This window comes from Heloderma suspectum, chromosome 7 (assembly GCF_057233095.1).
Source record: "Heloderma suspectum isolate Gila_16-S chromosome 7, 16-S_ref, whole genome shotgun sequence".
Lineage (NCBI taxonomy): Eukaryota > Metazoa > Chordata > Lepidosauria > Squamata > Helodermatidae > Heloderma > Heloderma suspectum.
In genome coordinates, this window is record NC_139464.1 from 30854334 (window position 1) to 30878022 (window position 23689).

Genomic DNA, 23689 nt, shown 5'->3' on the forward strand with positions numbered 1-23689 from the left:
GCAGGGAACAATCAGCAGGCAGACAGTGCTTTACCCTACCCCAGCCCAACAACAGTCCTCTGCAAGTGCCACAGAGGGCATTTTTAATTGTTGGATGTTTCTCCCCACAACCAGGGCTCTGTTTCCACCAGCGATTTACTCCAACCTGGCTGCGCGGTGAGGTCTCTGTGTTTCCATAATGTTGTGGCCATTCAGCCCCAGCCCCACATTTTATCGCTGAGGCTGCTGAGACTGCTTATAGTCCAACTTTTCCAGCTTACCACGGCTCCATTACTGACCTGTTTCCACAACTGCACTAGGTCCAGTATCATAGTCCTGCACATGGGGCATGTAGCCCAGCCTTTGTAGGTGTGTCGCTCTGACCTAAGTGACCCAACCCTTTCCCTCCCTGTTTTCCGGAAGTTTCATCGTCATTTTGGAGCAGGATGCCAAGGGACCAACTTTGAAAACATCATTGAGAATAAGCACTAGGACACAGCCCATGACCCTAGTTGGGGTGTGTGTGTGTGTGTGTCTCCCATTGTGCTGAATGAGTCTTGCCCTCTCAATGACCACAGAAATAACAGAGAAGCCCCTCAATTGGCATGGCACATATCAAAGCCCAATTCCTTAAATGCGATAAAGCGCGATCCCAAGGCTTCGGTCCATTGCTTTCAGACGTAACTCATTCACAGCTTCCAAACAGAGAACCTATGCTTTAAAATGGGGGCTGGATTCACTCTCTTTCCCACAACAAACCCATTACTGTCTCCTCAGAAGTAACTCCCAGTGCTGTGGATGAGACTGAGATTCCCCCTCAATTGAAATGGCACATGTTAAAGCCCAATTCCTTAAGTGCAATAAGCGTGATCTCAGGGCTTTGATCCACTGCCTTAGGACGTAACTCATTCACAGCTTCCAAATAGAGATCCTGCGTGTTAAAATGGGGGCTGGTTTTGGTCTCTTTCCCACAACAAACCCATTACTGTCTTGTCAGAAGTAACTCCCACTGTGGTCAATGAGGTCCTCTGGGTTAAAATGGAGGCTAGTTTCCCGCTTTGTGTTCTCCCCCCCCCCTTTCCCAGCACAAGCATATGTGTGTCTCCATTGTGCTCAATGAGGCTTGCTCCTGAAATGCAGGTGCATCTGGACTTTCAGGGGAAAGGAGAAAGGGTGGGGAGAGGGGGAAAGCCTCTCTTCACAGCAAAGCTGATTCCTTTTTAAAAATCCGGTACTCCTCCATTAGCTTCTCCTTCCGTTGTCCTGGAAACACGGCTGAGGAGGTGGGAACACTGATGAGATAATCAGAGCCAACCCAGACTCCACCCAGCCATCAAGAAAATAATTCGATTAGAGCTCAGTGGAAACAGCACAGAGCCCCAGGCTACAGCGATGATAAGCCAGGATTTTAAGCACTGTGGAAACTGGAAAAGGAGAAGATGCGATTGGGGAAACATCACAACAAAGTTGCAAACAAAGTGAAGCTGATAGCGTGGAAACACACCCCAGGTTGCAAAACAAGAAGGTCAGTAGAGGGGGAAAAACAGCCAGCAGGACAGTGATTTGCAAGGTTTGTTCATGGTTGTCACTGATGTTTTAGCAGTTTTATGGGGTGGCGGTATTTCAGTAGATAACTGTTCTTAGCTGTTTTAAATTGCGTTTTAATTGTGCATGTTTTAATTTTGTTGAAAGTTGCCTTGAGATCTCTTTGAGAAAGGCGTTTAAGAAATCTAAATATTTTATTTATAGTAATAGTAATGATAGTAGTAATAATAATAATAATACTAAATAGTAATAAATAATAGTAAGAACAACAAATTATAGAATCAATGGATGTGGGAAGGGTTAAGTATGGTACTCGTCAGCCTGCCTATTTCCTCTTACAAATGCCACCTCTGCTCACACATGACCTCAGCAAACATAGGTACAGGAACCTGTGTTTGCTATGGTAATACTGAGTTCTGCCTTCAATGCACAAGTCATGTGTGGGAGACATTTCACTCCAAGACTGCCTCTGCCATATGAGATCCAGAGATTAGGAACATCTCTTGCCATCCAGTTAGAAATACATGCTGACTGCCAGCCAAATCTGCAACCACTTCAAGGTCTTTATCATCAAAAAGATAAGCCCCCTCCCCTACTTCAGTGCTATTACTTTCATCGAACAAATGCATGACTGCACTCCCTTATCTAGGTGCAAGATATTATATATGCATGCCAGGTTCACTGTCATAGTGCAGAAAGCTGACAGGGCCCAGATACATGATCAGAAAGGGAAGATTCATCTCTGATGGAATTTGCTCAACTATGACAATCCTCATGTCAAAATGACACATTCCTTTCTTGATGCCAATGCTTTACCATGCAACGCTGGCACTGGCCACCTACGCTATGAGAAGTAGTAGACATAGACTGCACTGCCCAGTTTTCACATAATTTGTTGCAATACTTATTTACTGAAATATTTCTATGCCACATCCTTTGCCATGCATACAGCATCCAAAGCAGCTTACAAGAACTTTAGTTTCTTTGTTTGTTTGTTTGTTTTAAAGACCCAATCTGTATAACATAACAACAACAGGTCATTCCCAAATTGCAGAGCAACTATTGGCATTCACTGATTTAGTGTTCTGGTTTTTTCCCCCTTAGCATGTTGTGTTAGCTGTTGCGGACCTCCCATGTAAACAAAACAAAAGACAATTGTAGCCTGTATTTACACTGGCATTTCTAGAACAGCACAAATATTTTTGCAGCATTTTACATGTAATGAATTATCAAAGGTTGATGAGTTTTTCAGGTAACAGCTTGATTTGTGGGAATATCCAATAGAAGGTGGGAGAGAAAATAGCCTGAAAGTTCTCTCCCAGTAGAGCAAGACCCAGTAAAAATCTCATACTGTTTTAATGGGAACAGGGCAGAAGGGAGGTTCTGGGAAGGTGAGAATAGCCACAGAGCCATTTAAGAACAGCCTGTAGAAAAAGCTTTCTGGAAGATCTGGGTTTTTCAGCAGCAAGGGGGCCTGGTGTTCCCCACACTTGGGAAGACATCTCACTATCAGCTCATTCATGAAAAGTAAGTTAATAGTGACTGATCAGTCACTATTGCTGGCCATTCAAGTTTTGCCCCGTTCAAAATGCGGGGGCAGTGGGAGGGATGTTTTCTGATAAAAGTTTCATAACCTACCTGTTTGTGTTCTCCAGAACTTCCACTTTCTTGCGAAGCTCACTGTTATCATTTGAGCAGGACTCAACCCTTGGAAACAGACAAGGAATTAAATGTTGTTGTTTTTTAAAAAAAAACTCAGTTTGGATGGACCAAGGGAAGTGAGATCTAATTCCCTGAGCTGCATTTAGCAGCAGAACAAAGGGCTGTATACAACAGCACGTTCATGCTCGCAAAAAGCCCTTCCTGCTTGCACAAAGTGGGACACTCAGTTTTTGCTGATTTCCCCCACCCTCTGCTAACTTCCATGCCCTCCACCCAAAGATGCTCTTGAGGTTGGGGGACCCTCTGGAATAGTGTGGGACATTGCAGGGAGGGCTGCAGTAAGTAAGGGGGATCAGTGACAGTCAGGTGCCTGGTCCATGCAAGCAGAAGTGCTTTCTGCTAGTGCAAATGACCACTGGATACAACACGAACATATATTTTTAACTGATTATTACATTTATATCCCACTCTTTTTTCCTCTTGCAAGGAACCCAAGGTGGCTTGCATGGTCCTCTTCTCCATTCTATACTCATAACAACCCTGTGAGGTAGATTAGGTGAGCCTCAGTGACTGGCCCAAATTCACCCAGTGAGCCTCATGGCCAAGTGGGGACTAGACCCAGACGTCTTGTGTCCCAGTCCAACACTCTAACCACTACACCACACTGGCTCTTTGTTTGTCACAAACGCTTCATTCAGAAAACTGAATGTGATGTTATGGAGGGGTGGGGCTGGGTGGGCTGGCTTTGGGAGAGAGAAGCCTTGGTTTTAGATGCAAGAGTAATTTACATGGTAGAAAAGCCCTATTTGCTGGAGCAGAAAAAGGTGAGATCCTGGCACAAGAGGAGAAAAGCATGGAAGAATCATATTTCATAAGCTCCTTCTGTTCAAAATTCTATACTCAGCATGGTTCCTGCGGACAATGACAGCTCTACATTACCTCCAGGCCTCTGAATAGCTCTCAATGCCTGGGTTCGCACAATCTTATTTATTTCCGCCATGGTGGGTTGCGGCATGTGCCAGCTGCCCTTTTAAAGATTCCAGCCACAGCAAGTGGTCATCGTGGTTTGTCATGTCCTGCAGACCCAGCGAGGGTGGCTTATGCAAGAGTCAAACAACCCTTGCATAACCCTAAAATAGCCATGGTGGGCTGCGGCAATCCTGTGAACCAGCCTACTCTGTAGTTGGCCTGCGTTTTCTTATGCCATTGATGGCAGGTTTCTTCCCTCCATTAGCAGCCACTAGGGGGCACAGGAAACACACACACATTGTTTCACGTCTTTGGGGCCATGTTGGTTCCTCCCAGGCATCCAAAACGAGCACAGCAAGACATCAACAGCTGGACGCTTTTGCAGGCATGTAAAGGTGCCTTAAACGGAGTCAGAGCCCTGGCCCGCTAAATGGCAGCAGCTCCAGGGGGCCTCAGCACAGATGTCTTTCTCAGCTTGCTATCCAAGTTGCTGTTCAGTCGTTAAGTCGTGTCCTTCGTGACCAAGAGAAACCCTTTAACCAGAGATGCTAGAAACCAGACCTGGGTCTTCCTGCTTTAAAAAAAAATCTGCTCTACTGCTGAGCCCTCCATTTTTGTCTGCTCCTTCCACAGCCCTTCACTGCAATCTGATTATATGGATTATTTTGGCAGGCTTACTTTTTCTCCAGGCTGTCCATGTATTCTTTCTTTTTTCTCCTGCTCTCCTGGGCAGAGATCTATGAGAGAAAGAAAAGAACAAACACCATTTACAACAGATAGAGGCCACAATCAAAATATAAAAGCGAGTGCTCCAAAGACGGAAAATGAAAATGACTTCAAACCACGCTGTCCTTATTGGTTATTTTTTAGGACTGTTACCCAGTTAAATAATTCTTAATCAAGCATATGAGTTTTAATCTATTAAGGGTGCAATCCTATGCTTGTTTAGACAGAAAAAGTCCTATAACTTACAGCATGCCCCAGCCAGCCATGCGAGCTGGGACATGCTGGGAGTTATCAGCCTTTTTTCCTGGCTAATCATGCATAGGATTGCACCATGAATTGGTGAATGTTTCCATATGAATAAAAACAATAGTTTTTGAGGGGAAAGCACACTTCCTTTGTCACAAGTCCCATTAGGGTAATCTTCATGCCTTTCAGCCCTGGCATGGCCCTCCTTGGGAGAATCCCAGCATGCCTCCAGCACTTCACCCACATCTGGGTGAAGCAAACCAGTGAAGGATGGTGTCCCCAGCTCCACACCATGCAGCCCCATACCAGAGTGGCAGTGTGGTAGTTGAACGGGTTGGATTATGACTGGGCAGACCCAGGTTCATGTCCCCACCCAGCCATGAAGCTCACTGGGTCACCTTGGGCTCTGTCAACCTAATCTACCTCACAAGGTTGTTGTGAGGATAATCCTGGGGGGCGGGGGGAGAGAAGAGAGCCATGTAAGCCATTCTTAAGTCCTTAGAGGAAAGGCGGGATATAAATGCAATAAATCGGCCTTCCCCAACCTGGCATCCTCCAGATGTGTCGGGACTCCCTTCATGCTCAGCCAGCATGGCTGTTGCAACACATACATACATAAATACACCAATGTGGTGTAGTGGTAAAAGTGTTAGACTGGGACTTGGAAAATTTGGGTTCTGGTCCCCACTTAGTCATGAAGCTCAATGGCTGACTTTGGGCCAGTCACTGGCTCTCAGCCTACGAGAATAAAATGGGGAGGAGGAGGACGATGACGATGTGAGCTGACTTGGAGGAGCCAAGAGGGAAAAAAGTAGTGATATAAATGTAATAATAATTTTTTATATATATACATACATATATATATAGGTTGCATCCAATGATCACTTTGCACTAGCAGAAAGCACTTCTGCTTGCACGAGGCCAGGCACCTGACTGTCACCAATCCTGACTGCTCACCTGCTCCCACTGTGAGAAATAATCCAGGGATGCTGTGTCCCTGGGTTGTTTAGTGTGATATGTGAACCCAGAATTGTGGGTTGTTGGGTTTAACCATGGGCTGTTCTTCCTCCAACAACCCACAATTCCAGGTGTGCATGTCATGCTGAACAAACCAGGGACAGAGCATGCCTGGGTAGTTTATTGCAATGGAAGCGGGTGAGCTGTTGGGAACAAGCAACCCATGCTGTTCCCCTGACCTCTGAGTGAATGAACAACAGGAGCAAAGAGAAGGAGCAGCAGCCTCCGTTTGCCACATCCTTGCGGCAGTCGCACAGATTTGGTCCAGGGGAAGAGAGCAAGAAAGTGGCAGTGGCGACAGTGGCAAATCCATTCAGGTCAGGCAGGGTGGCCCACGGGGGGCATCTTCCCCAAAGCCTGGAAAATAAAAGATCAAATTGGCCAAAAAACCCAACCTTGTTCTTAATTTTCCTACGGATCTTCTTCAATGCTTTCTCTTCTGTTTTCGTGAGGGGCAGTTTTGTGGGTATGGGGTATCCTTCTGCTATCAGTGTCCTCTTCTCTTCCTCCGTCAGTATCAAGGGACCGGTGCCCTGCAGTTTCTAAAACACCCACAGAGAAAAGGGAGAGATGTGGTAGTTGGGGGTGGGTGGGGAGAGAACACCAAAAACAGAATATCATTCAGTGTGTACAAAAACTGCATCCTTAAAATCAAAGACTTGTGCCACATTTGTGATCCTGACACCCAACACAAATGCTGTCATTAAATACACATACAAAGAGCTCTAGAGAACACAGTAACAGTCTATTCTCCAAAAGGAGTATTAGCTATGGCTGAGATGATTATTAATAAATTAGGGTCATCACCCAATTAAAAAAAAAGCTTGGAATCAACTACTTGATTAAATCTGCATTTAAAAAATACAGTTGTTTTAAGGGGGAAGCATACTTATTTTGTTTTTAGATGATGCATACCCACCTCACAGCAGGACCCCATCATCTTAGAAGAGGCATTCTCCTCTTCCCTCACGCACAAGCACTTGCCATCTACAGTTTTTATAAGTACTTTACATTAAATAAATCTTTGAACAATTAAAACTTGCAATTAAACAGGGCAATTATTTGACTAAACGCTGCAGCCCCCTAAAGCATCCATTTCAACGTTTAGCGTAGATAGCCATAATACTGCTACAGGTGTTTTGGAAACTGGAAACCTTGCTTTCCTCTAGCTGTTTGGGTCCCACAGAAAACATCTGCTACCTCAAAGGGATCTGGATTCTGCCATCGCAACAGGTCTAAACTCCCTCCCTGTGCCGACATAGCCAGGACTAATTGCAGAGACCAGCTTCTCCCAATCTGATGCCCTCCAGATGTTTTGGACTTCAATTCCTATCAGCCCCAGCCAGCATGTCCAGTGATGAGGAATGCCAGGAGCTGTAATCCAAAACCATCTGTAGGGCACGAGGTGGGGTAGGCTGATGGTGTAGGCAAACCAGCACTTGCCAACCATCTGCTCCCCATCTGCTCTGCAGACAGGTGGGGACCACCATGAGCGAAACCTTATCATTGGTATGAACTGCAAAGACTGGGTGCACTGAAAACAGCCCCATGCAAATATATCAATGAACAGAGCAGAAGCACCCAAACGCAAAGTATCTTTTAACTAGAGACATGCACATATTGAGCGATAGCAACACCCAGGATGTAAATATTTTTTGCAAATGTGAGGAGACAGATCAGAAGAGAAATCTATTTCGTACCCTCAGGTGTCAGTTGCTGGGCCCAATTTTTCCAGTGCTAGTGGCTATTGGCTGCCCAGGGTTTTGCACCCCTGGTGATATCCGATTAGAGATCCAGACTTCACCTGCTGAAAAGCCTTGCTCTCAGAAAAGGAGGATTTTGAGTTTTAACTAGATTTCCATTATGACATATTTTATTGTACCACTCAAAATGACTAATAAATCAAACATATTGCATGGTTTAAAAAAGACAGAGAGAGCACTATTCCCTACATGTGGTGCTGTTAAGAGAGGGGAATTGGTGAGCGCTGAAGCTGTGCGTGATGTCACTTTAACAGCGGCTTGTAACTGCGTGGGACTTGATGGTGGGAGGGACCTGGTTGGGCTCTGCCCGCCCTCTGAATCACTGCCATGGCTGCTGGGAGGAGTTGGAGGCATGTGCAGGGTATCCACAGCTGCAAGGGACAGAGGGATGGGGGAGAAAAAAAAACAATGTTTGCCGTAAAGCAACAGAAACAGTGACCCAGTTCTCATGTAGCGATCTCAGTCTGATAAATCATGGTTAGAGAATGAGAATGAGACTTTGTTCACATGCTCCCTTGTCTCATGCTTAGGTTTGAAAAAGATATTGTGGTTTGTTAAACCACAGTTTCCCATGATATCTGAACCAGGAAACTATGGGTTAAGCACTGCTTACAAACCAGGACTAGATCCTTGCGGGATATCGTGGTTTGCAAGCTGCACTTCAACCATGGTTTCCCAGTTTGAACATCACATGAAACAGGTTTAACAGACTACATTATCTTTCTCATAGTGAGGCATGTGAGAGGAGAAGGGAAGGAGAGGTGAGAGAAAACATATGAACCATGCCAGTATGTGCAAAGTTTAAACAAAAAAACCAAACTCAAAATATAGAAGATGAATTGGTGTGGCTCACAGCTACCCATAATGCCAAATGCATACCACATGGGCATACCAAAAAATCCAGGGCACTGAAGGCACATCTACAATACTACAATTAAGGGTGCAATCCTATGCATGTTTAGACAGAAAAAAAAGTCCTACAAAAAATCATTGGTAGCTGCAGGAAGATGGGAGTGGTAGACCTTTTTTTCTGTCTAAACATTCATAAGATTGTGCCCTAAACCAGTGTAACTATTGTAGCTTCTCCCCATTCCCACCCAGTAAGCCTGGGAACTGTAGTTTAATTCATTCATTGATCTACCTATATATATATTTTAGCCAGAGTCATCCAAATCAAATTTTATGAATGAACGAGTGCCAATGAATCTGCTGTTGATTTAAAATTATCATAACTAGAAATAGTAATGTTTAATAATGCAGTCAAGACCACATTCATGTTTCTGCTAGTACCAATTTTAAAGAAAAGGTGGGGACAACAGCCGCAGACCTAAGAAGTTGTATGTCAGAGATTCTTATCTTCTAGGAAGAGCAGGACACCACAAACTGATTATCCTGTCCCGATCCGTGCTTATTAACCTCGTTTGTTCCTAAGCCAGGATCGGACATAATGGGGAACCTGGACCAGACATAATGGGGAACCTGGACTTAATGCAAGACAGGATCTCTGAGCTGAAGCTGGTTCATGGGGAAGGAGGGAAGGGGAGAAGTGAGAGAGAAGCTCTTGTCCATGGCCCTCACCCATGGCTGCATAAACCATGTCAGCCAGGGACAAATATCTAAACAAGGCCATGATCTCTTCATTAAGACAGGCACACAGGGGAACCTTTGCTGTAATTGCCAATTTTAGAACAGAGGGAATCCAACCAGGCAGATCTCTCCAGGGAGCTCCGCAGGCCGGATTGGGGAGCCCAATGGGCCAGATAAGGTCTGAGGGCTGGGGGTTCTGCACCACTGCACTAGGAGCTGGCACTGTCAGGTTCCTGATAAGACACATATCCCAGAAAGGGATGCACTGCTGACTTCCAAAGCCTTCTGGCTCTGCTGCTCATTCTCCTTGCTGCCCCTCCCTCTTCACCTGTCCTCTCTGCGCATGTGAGCAGTGACAAGGGTGAGGGGAAGGAGCAGCAGCACCGCCTTCTACTCGCCCGCACTCTTCCTCTGGGCGGCTGGGCAGTTTGTGCCCAAAGGGAGAAGGGCAAGTGAATGGGGCCAGCACTGCGCCTCATCACCGCCATCTCTTCACAGCTAAACCTTTTGCCTTTATGTTAGAGCAGCTTCTTTTCAGGAACAGTTTCCCAGTTACATGCATCTGAATGGTAATGATAAATCAAAAACATTCCCTTCTCATGACCATTCAAATGCATGTAAGGCTCTTCCCTCTTGCTGCTCATATCAGATGTGTGTGTGTGGGGAGGGGGGGGGGTTGATGGTAAATGACAAACCTTCCTTGGAAGAAAGGTTCAGGAACTGATCCACTTCATGCGGCTCTAGTTTGATCTCTGGAAGAGCTGTGTGACTCCGTGGTTTCGCCTAAAGGACAAAGAGTTTGAAGAGAAACAGAAATGTTAGGCAAACTTCTAGGACAGGATCGGCCTTCCTTCTAGTTCTGGAATTTGTAAACCCAGATAAGCAAGATGATCAAAATGGAAACACCTGTGGCACCACTTCTCTTACGAACTCTGAAAAGTCTCGGCAGAAGTCATGAGGTGGGATCAGCCCTGTGGCTCCTCCCTCCTGCAAGAGTGAAGAACTGGACAGTGGGGGTGGCAGATTGGGTCTATACAACGTAGCAGAATAGGCAAAAATGAGTCGGTATAGAATGGATCTGAGCCATTTCAGAAGATGGGTATTCTACTTTTCAATACTCCCCACATCATCATCAAAATCCTGCTTGCAAATAGAAAAGCAGCAAATCAGGAAGAAAGGTTCTAGCCCTTCCCTTCCCTGAAGTGCTTGTTTTCTACTTGCAGTGAAATTTTAGACAGAGGAAATGTTCAAATATGGGAATCCTCACCTGCAGTCTGAAGTGGTGCCATCCATTTCACCACTGCCAAACTCAGTCACCTCATCCTGCTGCATGCACAGACCAGCTTTGGTGTCCTGTCCTGTATTATAAGCTGCTTCTTTAAGTCTGGGTTTCAAGAGGTTTCAGACCTCCTTGAGCAGTTAGGTGTGGTGACCAGGGGCAACATGAACTCTTTCCTGACCCCCTGGCAACTACAAGAGTGTCTCTGAGGTATGATTGTTTCTTTGGTGGGAGGAAAGATTTGTTCTTCAGGTTTGTGTATCGTAAAGTCCAAAAAGGAAAGGAAGAAGAAAGGAAGTACTTCTTCACACAGTGCATAGTTAAACTATGGAATTCGCTACCACAGGATGTAGTGACAGCCACCAATTTGGATGGCTTTAAAAGGGGGTTGGACAAATTCATGGAGGAGAAGGCTATCAATGGCTACTAGTCCTGATGGCTACGTGCTACCTCCAGTGCAAGAGGCAGTGAGCCTATGTACACCAGTTGCTGGGGAACATGGGTGGGAGGGTGCTGTTTCACTCATGCTCTGTTTGTGGGTTCCCAGTCGACAGCTGGTTGTCCACTGTGTGAACAGAATGCTGGACTAGATGAACCCCTGGTCTGATCCAGCAGGGCTCTTATGTTCTTATGATGCACGAGGGCGTTGGGATACACCTGTCCAACTAACACACACATTTACTGTGGCTGCTGCCTAAAGTGGAAAAGCCTTCTAAAAAAATAAATGAAAAGGAAATGTCTAATTGCAGTTGCAGAGGCTGACATCTTCTGGAATCCTCACCTGCTTAAAGGGGAGGAACCATCGCTCAGTGGTAGAGCAAATACTTTGCATGCAGAAAGCCCCAGGTTCAAACTGTGGCATCTCTAATGAAAAGGCTCAGCTTGTAGCAGGTGATGGGAAGGATCTCTCCCAGAGACCCACTGCCAGTCAGAGCGGCCAACATTGGCCTAGATCGACAAGTAGTCTGACCTGGAATTAAGCAGCTTCTTATGCTCCCCATTCTCCAATATCATCCTCAGTTTTGCCCAGGTAAGTCATTGACTACCAAAAACAACTACCATGTCATCATCCTTCAGCTGGGGCTCTTCCTCCTTCATCCTCGTGGGGCTGGGTGTGGCCGTGAGACTGACTGATGGAGCAAGGCCTGGTGCTTCCCCCACAGCAGGTTCTGTCTTTATGGTGGTTGAAGCCAACTCTGAACCCAGGCACCAGTCCTCATTTTCCAGGTCAGCTGGAAGAAGAAGGAAAAGAAAAGAAAAAAAAAAAAACCCAGCACACATTAGGAACGAGTAAGATAGACCAGGCAGATTTTCAGAGAAACAGAGGGGAGTTGGGGGAGAAATGAACAGAAGCAATTCCTAGCCAAGGACACGAAACCTGGGGAGAAAGCATTTAACTCATTAAGCAAAGCTTTTTACCTCCCCTCCCAGCCTATTACTTCTTAGAGAAACCTGGGGCCTTAAACTGTAGCCTAAACACAGCCCTGGGATGAAGGTGGATTGGCTGAGGACAGAAAACAAGGTAATTACTGCAAGCTGCTAGCAAAAGCTGCAAACAAGACTAAACAAGCCATTAGACAAAGCAGCCGGGGGTCTGCATTGGCTTTCTGCCTTCCCAAGATCTGAATGAAAGCCACTCAGAAAAGCAAGATCATTCTGCTCTCTTAAAGTTAAGTTCCCCCTCTCCATCCTTCAGTGGATAATGCTGGAATAATGTCCCCGTCCGTTCACGGGATTCGAAATGTCTTTCCAAATTATTGGTTGGTTTATACTCTACCTTTTTACAAAGCTGCAGTGTGCAAAATAAAAAATGCAAGCTAAAAAACCCACAAAAACAAACAAGCAAACCCAAACTGAAGTTTAAAAACAGCAGCAGAGTACACAATAAAATCAAGATTCCAGAAAGGCCCAGTCAAGTAAAGCCAACTTCACAGCCTGCATAAAAACAGGCAGTGAGAGGGGAAGGTGCTGCAAACTAAACTTGACCTTCTTGGTGGTGGCCCTCCAATTGTGGAATGATCTCCCAATGAGGCCCGCTTGGTGCCAATATTGTTATTTTTTTGGTGCCAGGTTAAGACCTTCTTCACTCAGGCATTTGGCCGCATACAAAGAGGCTTTAAACAGGTCCTGGATGTTTCTTATTGTTGACTGTTTAAAATTGTTTTAGATATGTGTGTGTCTGTTTGTTTATATGTTTGTAAGTAAATGGTTTTATAATGTATTTTAATGGTTTTTAATCTTCAAAAACCACCCAGAGAGCTTTGGCTATTGGCCAGTATAGGAATGTAATGAACGAATGACTGAAATGAATATTGTTCCATAGTGGCTAGTCAGTAGTGCTAAAATCAGCAGGTCCCCTCCCCAACTGAATTTGGTGGTAGGGGCCACATGCAGTATACACGCCACATGTTGCCCACCCCTGATTTAGGGCTTTGAAGCATCAAAGCATGGTGAATTAAGCTTCAAAGCAAGCTATGTGTCCTGAAGCAGCAGCTCCCCTCAGCATCCCTGCAGCTGAAGTCTGGACCAGTTGAATTTTTGGGAGTATCTTCAATTCTGGCCCCATTCACTACAAAACACACTACAGTAATCTAAGCTGGAGGTGACAGGAGTATGAATGACTGAGGCCATGTTTGGTCTTGCTATGAAAAGACACAGTTGGTGTATAAGACAGAGTTGGCAAAAGCACTCCTGCCCACTCTCATCACCTACTCCCAAATTGTGAACCTGCTTATTTCAGGGAGACCCCAGGCTAAATGCTTGACCCAGGATCAGAAGAACCCCCAACCATCTTGTCTAGATAAAGTTTCAGATTGTTCTCCCATATCCAATCCAAAATAGTCATCAGATATGGAGCTAGGAGGGGAAGGGAAGGGAGAGGTTCAAGGGAGGACGGGGCTCCTCTAACTTTAACAGTTGCACAGGAAAGGAAATTCCTGCATGCCCATCTTTTTGCATCCCTGCAGGACAATTCCCCTCTCCTGCACAACTACTAAAAGGGGCAGGAATCCTGTTCCTATTTGGATTGATGCTATCCTGTTTGAATTCCACCATGGAGTAGCTAGACCTCATGGCATAAAAACTGTTGTTGTTTTTTAATCCATAAGGCACACATTACACTGCTATGTGAAAAGGCATGTTCTTTTTAAAAACAGGGGAGTTCTATGTAGAAGCAGGGTGCAGCAACCTAGACATTATTTCTGACATGAGGCTGCTGCTCACTTGCCTGCTGCCAAGGGCAGTTAGGCTGGCGGCAAAGTCTTCTGGTAGTGGCCCCACACATCTGGAATGAGTTTCCATCAGGGGTTATCAGGCCTTCAGAAAAGCTCTGGAGACCCACTTATTCTCATCAGCTTTTTCTTGAATAGCATTTTTGGTCCGCTGATTTTTGTTGTAATTGCTGTTTTTATTGACTTTATTGCCTTGTTTCTTTTATTGCTTCGTGCACCAGTTTGGGAGAGTTCCACCCTTAAAGGTGGCTTAAAAATAATTTTAAATATATAAGTAAGTTTTGACACAGTGTGATTTTATTCTCCCCATTTTTTCATGTTGTCTTATTGATCTCATGTTGAAATGTAACAAATGAGGTGAGAAACTAAAAGGATGTATGCAAAGCTTGACCCTGAAAGTATCTTGAATTGTAAATATTTGGAGTAAATCCTTCTAGCCAAAACATTCAGTGTCGATGAAAACATTCTAGACCAGATCAGGAAAGGGTGGGGGGAGAGTGTGAATAGAGAGTGGATGGTTTTATTGCAGGAAGGCCTAAATGGCGTGCTTTGGTATGTGCTGAAGATTGCCAAAGTATCAGTTACGAAAGATGGAGACTTTACAACCTTGAGAGGTGTTGGGGAATCAGAAGAATGTGTCCGTCTGTCAGTAAACAACCATCAATCTTGGAATTTGGGATCAACAAAGAACACATCAAACCCCATCTTTGATGCCATAGGCCCCATCGAAGGGAAAAGAAGATAAAACCCTGACCCTACCAGCGTTCAGGAGGGGCGTGGTTGCATCTGGATCATTGTATGTGCACATATCAACAGTCGCCTTGATCCACGGGACACATGTCAGTGCTCTGGCCAAGTGCTTGGCAGCGTGTGATGAGTATGTGTTGGGTAGAATTCAGGGAATAGAATTTTACCATCCAGGGTGTAGATAAGACACAGTTATCTTTGTATGGTCATGCTCACTATTTTGGAGGTTTTCATACAGACAGCAGGTTCTGGCTTGAACCTGGCTGAAACTGTATGGCTGTTACACAGTCCGCAGGCTCTGGTGTGAGCTTGGCTGTGGGGAAGCTGTGCAACGAACAGAAACTAACTGTGTATTTAGTCATTTAAGGCATCGCGTTTGGGTAACTAAGTTGTGACCAAGGAGTGTGTAGTTCTTTTGAGGTACTGGTAACCACATTTGGGTAACAAAGTTGTGACCAAGGAGTATATAGTTCTTTGAGGTACTTGTAACTAAGTTTGTAACTACGAGATGCACTGCTTCTTAAGCCTCAGATAGTTTGCAATTCTCTGGGGAGGCTCAGCTGTTGTTTGTTTCTTTATTGTCAATAAATTTCATTTTTCTTTCACCTACATTGGTTGTGTGTGTCCTATGTCCATCTTAAAAGATCCCAAACTCTTCAGTCTGATCAACTGAGGCGTCCAGGGTATTAATTAAAATTCAGACCTCACACTTTCCCCCCTAATATGTGGGATCATTATCATCACTTATCTTCCTTGCAATGTCATCATATTGTGTATTCCCCCGCCCCCTACTCCACATAATCAATCTGCGGGCCGTTGGTGGGTTGCGGAAATGCCCAACATGATGACATCACAACACAGAGTAAATGCCACTACATCTAACAAAGGAAAATGCAACACAGGGATGTCATTTTCAGTAGCAGCTCTGTGTTGGATGGAACATACTGGTCTGTTCTGAATGCAGAGAAAAATTAAATTACTCACTTTCCATGTGTGACCAGTGTGCTTCTTTGCTTATATTTTCAACAGTTATTTGAATGCCTTTTGTTTTAAAATGGTATAACCTACTAGGCACTTGCAGGATAGAGTGGAATGGGAATTAAGAAAAACTAAATAAAAGTGACAAGAGGGCATGGCCTCCTTTGTGGTTGTACCCAAACTGTGGAACACCTTGCCCCATGAAGCACAGGTATGCTTTTAATCCAGCAGGCCTTTAACCTTGCTAGGCAGATAATGTTTTTATCTGCAGATTTGGGTTTTATCTATTAGGCCTGCCTCTATTATATTCTTATATTGTTTTCTTGCGATATTGTGATTTTAATTATTGTAAGCCACCCTGAGCAGTGGTGTGTGTGTGGGGGGGGGGAGTGCAGCTCCAGGGCTTTTTTCAGAGTGGGGATGATGTAGCCTGCCAGAGTGCCAGGGCAGTTGATGGACTCTCCTTTCTCTGCCAAGTGACTGAGGTGATAACAAGGCTTTCAAGTTTTGCTATTGTCTGTGACAGATTAGCATAGAGGAAGTCAGAGAATGAGCAAAATAATCAAGCAGGGACTTAATATGTCTTTCTTTTACTTTGATGGGGTTCCTGCTTCACGCTAGCAATTTAAACTTCTCTGCAAGCTTGTCTGCATTTCTAATTAAAGGCTAAACCATTTCAGTAGGCTAAATATGTTTTGTTTAAGCTGAATGTATTTTACAAGTTGAAACTATGCAGTCAGAAGTAGGCACTACCGAGTTCAATGGAGCGTGCTCCCAAGTAACTATGGATAGGATTGAATTTGTGCCCCATAAACCTAACTGTGATTTTTTTATTGATGTCTTGTTTGTTTTGGATGTCTGGGTTTTATAATGGAGTTTTTAACCTTTTAGTATAAAGAAGAAAAGGAGGATATAGATATAGGGATATATCCAATAGGTTCCATCCAATATTAGTCTAATTTAGGTCCCATTCATTGCAATGGGTCTATTCTAACTAGGACCAACATTGGATACAACCCATATATTCCCTGAGGGTGTGGCTATGGGCTATCCTTGGGGGTCTGGCTGTGGGTGCTATCATGATGAGCTCATGCACTTCAAAACTGACCACCTGACCACTGACTCAGAGTAATGCATATGCATGAGAAGAGCAGGGTAAAAAACAAAGTCATATATAAATATTAATAAACATGAGAAGAGTCCAGTTGGATCAGTCCAAAAGATCATCTGTTACAGCAGTCTTCCTCATCCTGGTTCCCTCCAGATGTGTTAGACTGCAACTCCAATCATCCCCAGCCAGCGTCACCCATGCAGTGTGGGGATTATGCGGGTTGTAGTCCAACACAGCTTCCAAGAAGCATGAAAGCAACAGTCCTCTTGGCCGTTGCGTGTTCCACAAGGGTATACTGCCTCTGAAAGTGGAGGTTCCTTCATGTTATCAAGACTAACAGCCAGTGGAAGCCCTATCCCTGCATGACTTAGTCAAAAAATATATCACTTAGAAGCCAAATCAGGGCAGTATGTTTGTCACTATTTTAGCCAACAACTCTTCTTCACCAGGAACACACAACACAGAAAAGTGATGAATAGCTTCACCCATCCCAGCAAGAGGAGATATTTATTGCAACAGAATGCAATTACCAGGAGCTTTGGCCACAAAGGCAGAGAACTAAATTCAAGAGCAAAAAAAAAACCCCTCCCCCTGCAGCCTCTTGCTCCTGCAGCCTTCAGCTGAGCAATGGGAAAGGGCGGGGCGGGGCGGGGGGAGGGGGATTGGGTACATCTGATGGTAGTAATTACTTTGTGGTGTAATCTTAACCTCCCCTGCTGGCAAAGGAAGGTGTAATTTGAATAACGATAGGCCAGGCCAAAAAGATTATGAACAAAAATAAATATGTATACATCCTGTAATCAGACACTTCAAAACAGTAATCCAAGCTCTGCCAAGAAGGAAAGCCATATAACAAATGATAACTATAATTTATTTTAATACAGCATCTATGCTCGAAGACATTCTTGACCCTTTTAAAAATATATAAACAGACACATTCCTTGGAAGAGCCAATCTTATTATATGTCAAAGAAGCCATGACAGAGAGCACTAGAAACACTTCACTTTCCCTATAAAAGCACTCATCACACACACACACACACACACACGCACACACAACAAACGGACTTTGTTCACAAGTTACATTTTGAAGTTGCAGCTGTCCCGGTACATGTGCATGAGGCTTTACTAAGAATGTAAGGAGCTGTCTTATATAGAGTCCAATTGCCAGCCAATCCTGACCAGTAATTAACCTGAGCAGCAGTAGCTCTTCAAGATGTTCGGTGTGGGATCACACACACGAAATCAGCCAGGGGTGGGGAACATGTGGCCCTCCAGATGTTGTTAGACTACAGCCTCCATCACCCCGAGCAATGGCCATGCTGGCTGCTGCTGATGCGAGTTGGAGTCCAACAACAGCTGGACAGGTTCTCCAACCCTGCTTAGGCTGAGGCCTTCCTCCACAGAGCCCAGAATATCTGGCTCCTCTGTTACCATGGCTACTGATCTATTTGGGGTGACAATTCAAAGTGCTGACTATTAAAGGGGCTACCTGAAGGGCTGCCTTCTCCCATACAAGCCTGCCTAGGGGTATTGATATCTCCTGGGGAGGGTCTTTCCCCTTTCCCAACAACATCTGATGTACGTTCAGTGGGAACTCAAGAACAGGCCTTCTCAGGGCCAAAACCACCACTGAATCTGTGTCTAGCAGCTACATCTTTTGTTCATTTTTACTCTAGAGTAGGTGCAGCCCCCCTCCAGGTCTTAAAAGCCCCCCTTAACTCCCCCCCCCCCGCTAGTGTCCCAGCTCAAATCAGGGCCCCTGCACCTACTCTAGAGTAAAAATGAGCGGGGGGAGACCTAGCTGCTAGATTCTAGCAGCTATGAAAACAATGCAGCGATGCAGTAATTACTCAAAGCCAACATGGATTTGTCAAGAACAAGTCCTGCCAGACAAATCTGACTGCATTTTTTGATAAAGTCTGATTGTATTTTTTTATCAAGTCCTTGTGGACCGTGGGAATGCTGTGGACATAATATACCTCGACTTCAGCAACGCTTTCAACAAAGTGCCCCATGATATCCTGATGAGCAAACTAGTTCAAAGTGGGCTAGATGAAACAACGATCCAGTGGATCCACAGTTCAGAATCGGACTCAGAGTGCTTATCAATGGGACCTTCTCAAACTGGGGAGAGGTAACGAGTGGGGTACCGCAGGGCTCTGTCCTGGGCCCAGTGCTCTTCAACATTTTTATTAATGACTTGGAGGAGGAGGTGCAGGGAATGCTGATCAAATTTGCAGATGACACAAAATTGGGTGGGATAGCCAATACTTTGGAAGACAGAAACAAAATTCAAAGTGATCTTGATAGACTGGAGCGCTGGGCAGAAAACAACAGAATGACATTTCATAGGGATAAATGCCAAGTTCTGCACCGAGGAAAAAGAAACCAAATGCACAGTTACAAGATGGGGGATACATGGCTCAACAACACTACAAGCGAGAAGGATCTTGGAATTGTTGTCGATCACAAGCTGAATATGAGCCAACAATGTGATGCGGCTGCAAAAAAGGCAAATGCTCTTTTGGGCTGCATTAATAAAAGCATAGCTTCCAAATCCCGGGAAGTACTAGTTCCCCTCTACTCAGCACTGGTTAGGCCTCATCTGGAGTACTGTGTCCAGAAGGATGCAGACAAACTGGAGAGGGTTCAGAGGAGGGCAACAAAGATGATCAGGGGACTGGAAACAAAGCCCTATGAAGACAGATTGAAAGCACTGGGCATGTTTAGCCTTGAGAAGAGAACACTGAGGGGAGATATGATAGCACTCTTCAAGTACTTGAAAGGTTGTCACAGAGAGGAAGGCCAGGGTCTCTTCTCGATCATCCCAGAATGCAGGACATGGAATAATGGGCTCAAGTTGCAGGAAGCCAGATTCTGGCTGAACATCAGGAAAAACGTCCTGAGTGTTAGAGCAATACAATAATGGAACCAATTCCCTAGGGAGGTGGTGGGCTCTCCCACACTGGAGGCGTTCAAGGCTGGACAGCCATCTGTCAGGGATGCTCTGACTTGGATTCCAGCATTGAGCAGGGGGTTGGACTCGATGGCCTTGTAGGCCCCTTCCAACCCTACTATTCTATGATTCTATGATTCAAAGTAATGTACAGAGTGGCCCAAAAGAAGGTATACAGTATAGTTTATTTGCATTTTATTACATTGTTTATTACATTTACATTTGTTTAACACTGTTTAATCTCATAAGTGCTCAAAATGTATTCCATCAACGTTGCAACATTCCTTGAACCTGTCCAGAACACTGTGACACACAGTATGACACAAATTCTGGTCCGCATCAATGTCCATAAATGCTTCCGAGATGAACTCTTTTAATTCGTCCACTGTCTGGGGATTTCTCTCAAAAACCTTATTTTTTACTACGCCCCCCAAAAAGAAGTCCATTGGTGTTAAGTCTGGTGAATTTGGCAGCCATTCAATGCTGCCATGTCATCCGATCCAGTGCTGTGGGAAGGTGTTGTCAAGATAGTCCCTTACTGCAAAAGCATAATGAAGAGGTGCCCCATCTTGTTGGAAGAGCAGTTCGGCGAAGGTAGCCCTGGTTCTGAGTTGTGGCACTACCACGTTGTGTAACATATTTAGGTAATTGTTACTATCCACAGTTGTATCAAAGAAAACCGGTCCTACAACACCTTCACTGGACAGTGCACCCCACACTGTGATGCCTGGCTGGTTCAGCTGAGATGTGATAGTCAAATGAGGATTTTCATCTGCCCAATACACACAGTTATGCCTGTTCACATGGCCTGACAACTTGAAAGAAGCCTCATCTGACCAGATGATCTTATCAAGAAGGTCTGGTTCGTTAAGAGATTTGGTTACGCATCATCTCACAGAATTGCAACCAACGGTCTGGGTCGTCCTCCAGAAGACCATATAACAGTCTTGGATGGTACAGCTTCAATTTGTGGGCTTTTTCGGACTGTTCACAAATGTCAGAGCAATTCTCATCTCATTTTCCTCTGTCATAGACGTCCTAGGACGTCCAGATTTCAGTGAATTAGCCACTGCACCTGTTGCTTCAAATTTATCTCTAAGACGATAAATTGTCAGACGTGTTGGTGGAGGGGTGTCAGATGCTTCTTGCCACACTGTGCACACCCACTCGGCATTTTCAGTCTTCCAGTACTGCTTTAGAATCCACTTTCTTTGTTCTTGACTCAAGTTCGCTGCCATCATTCACAATATCAGTAAAAAAAACAACAACTAAACAACTGTACACCTACTTAAGGGCCTCACTCCCCTCGCTCTCTACACTTAACTGATTTAACTGTCACTCCCTGTCACTCATTCTTCCCAACTGTCATTCTGACTCCACCCACACATCTTCTACTCACACATTCTCTCCTGCTCCCATCAACATTCTAAACAACTTTTGGGCCACCTGGTATGTTTTGGCCCTCAGTTGCTGAGCGCAGACTTTGGAACTCCCTACCAGAGGAAGTTCCTGTAGTATATTTGTTGCTTCTGCCAAAAGGCAATTTTTAAAAAAATGTCTTTATTTAAATGGGGGTTAAGCAGGCATTTGGCCTGCTTCATTGTGTTTTGTTCTGCTGCTCCCTATGTTAATCTGTATTGCTAATTTAATTAGATTTTTAACTGGCCACCATTTTTTAATCTGCTCTTATCTGATTTTACTATGATATTGCTTACTAGTTTGTGGTTTAGTTATTTTGTTTTAAATTGTGGATTTTATTGTTGTTAGCTGCATTGGGCATTTTTTAATGGAAAGGCAGGGTATAAACGTAACAAGTAAATATATCAATATTTCACAAGCTGAGGTGACCAACAAAGACAAATCTGGGGCTTCATTAAGGGCAAACAGATCTAACCCACAGGGTGCAGTCTGCCAAAATGTTCTCTTCCTGTTCAAGCTCTACTGAAATGAAAGGGACTGTCCTAGAGTATTGCTTGTGCAACAGAACTTCATGGTGGATTATGCCCTGAATTAATCTGTGGGTAGGGACACTGTTTGCATTCTCTGCCTTCAGCACTAATATGTCTTAGGCCAGCCCTCTGATCTGAGGTCCTTTCAACCAGAAATGCTGATACATCCAAACCATGTGCATAAAACTCAAAATGGCAACACTCTCTCTGGGCTGGAGTTCATGTTTCCCCAAACTGACTTGCAGAGATGGGACCCGCTCCCCGGCTCTTAAATCAGGGGTGCAGAACTTCAGGCCTACAGGTAAAATATGGCCCATCTGGGGGCCAAACATGGTTCCATCCCCTTTATCCCCAACTGTTGATTATTTGGTGGTTTCCAGCATTTGTGTGTGTGTTTACCCATTCAAAAACATTGAAATGCCTCTATGGCTTTGTTACTGGCGGTAAGGACTTTAAGCTAAAATATGCTGATATTTTTGGTCTTTTGGCCTTGCCTCCTTTGCCTTTGGCACCACCCCATTTTGACATTAGCCCTACTCACCACTAGAATGTAGCCCCTGAGAGCTTTTCCAAAATTGAATTTGACTCTCAGGCTGAAAGAGGTTCAGCACCCCTATCTTAAATAAAGAGACAGCCATTATTGTTTTAGGTTACTTCATGGTAAAGCCAGCCATGGTTTTTGTTCTTACTACAGCGCTTGGAGGACAAAACGGTAACTTCATGAGGTACACTCCAAGAAAAAAGAAAGAAGTAGGCAGTAGCTTTCCCCAACCTAGTGACCGCTAGATGTTCTGGACTACAACTCCCATAATTCCTGACCATTGGTCAGAATGGCTCAGGCAGTTGGGAATTGAAGTCCAAAACATCTGGAGGGGATCAGGTTGGGGAAGGTTCCAAAGAGAATCCTGGAATCCCTTGTCAATCCCTTGACTCATGAAAGCCATAGGCCAAATCTACACTTTGTGTCGTATCATTACAGTCCCATCACGGTGACGCTATATCTCTTGTGCATTTATACATCGTAGGACACGCAGTGACATGTGTTGCAGTATTTTGGATAATGTGGAATAAAAAGCAGGAAACAACACTACAAAAGCAGTATATTGAATATGTAATGTGCCCCAACAGTTATCAGTGCACTTCAATACCACTCTAAAGCAGTAGTGTAGATCTGGCCGGAGTGATATAGAGTTAGAGCTTACAAGGGGATGGACATTCCCAGGTTCAAATTTCAACTCAGCCTTGAAGCTCACTGAATAACTTAGGGCCAAACATTATGTCTCAACTTACCTTCACAAGTTTGTTCTAAAGATAAAGTTGGTTTTAAATCCGCATATGCTACCCTGAGCTCCTTGTAACAGGGACAGAATACAAGCGTGATAAAAGGGGGTGGGGTGGGGAATGCCGTAATAGACTCTTCTGTTGTACAGCTGTGGCAGAGTTCCCTCACACCTGTCTCTGAGCTCTCTTCGAACTATTAGGAACATAGGAAAGGTTCCTCCTGTGCAAGCACTGGGTCATTACTGACCCCTAGAGGGACGCCTGCTTGCGATGGCGTTTTCATGGCAGACTATAGCAGGGTGGTTCGCCAGTGCCTTCCCCAGTCGTGACTACCTTTCCCCCAGCAAGCTGGGTGCTCATTTTACCGACCTCGGAAGGATGGAGGGCTGAGTCGACCTGAGCCGGCTACCCGAGACCCGGCTTCCGCTGGGATCGAACTCAGGTCGTGGGGAGAGTTTCGGTTGCAATACTGCCGCCTACCACTCTGCGCCACACGAGGCTCTATATATTCGGAACATAGGAAGCTTCTTTATACGGGGTCAGATCACTGGTCCAACTAGCTCAGTACCATCTACATACAATGCACTGATGAGCAGCACCTCTGCAGCATTACAGACAGGGGTCTTTCCCAGCCCTACCTAAAGATGCTGGGGATTAAATC

The 23689-nt window shown here is 44.8% G+C and overlaps 1 protein-coding gene across 2 annotated transcripts in view; it reads right to left on the reverse strand.

Moving 5' to 3' along the window:
* CREB3L2 (cAMP responsive element binding protein 3 like 2) overlaps positions 1–23689 on the reverse strand; it is a 109356-nt gene that overhangs the window by 21570 nt on the left and 64097 nt on the right. For both annotated transcript variants that reach the window (XM_084809472.1, XM_084809473.1), the window contains exons 3-8: positions 11833–12005; positions 10190–10277; positions 8097–8278; positions 6540–6686; positions 4834–4892; positions 3163–3231 (exon numbers count right to left, since the gene is read on the reverse strand). In XM_084809472.1, the coding sequence (XP_084665598.1) occupies positions 3163–3231; positions 4834–4892; positions 6540–6686; positions 8097–8278; positions 10190–10277; positions 11833–12005 (718 nt within the window). The remainder of the gene's footprint in view (positions 1–3162; positions 3232–4833; positions 4893–6539; positions 6687–8096; positions 8279–10189; positions 10278–11832; positions 12006–23689) is intronic.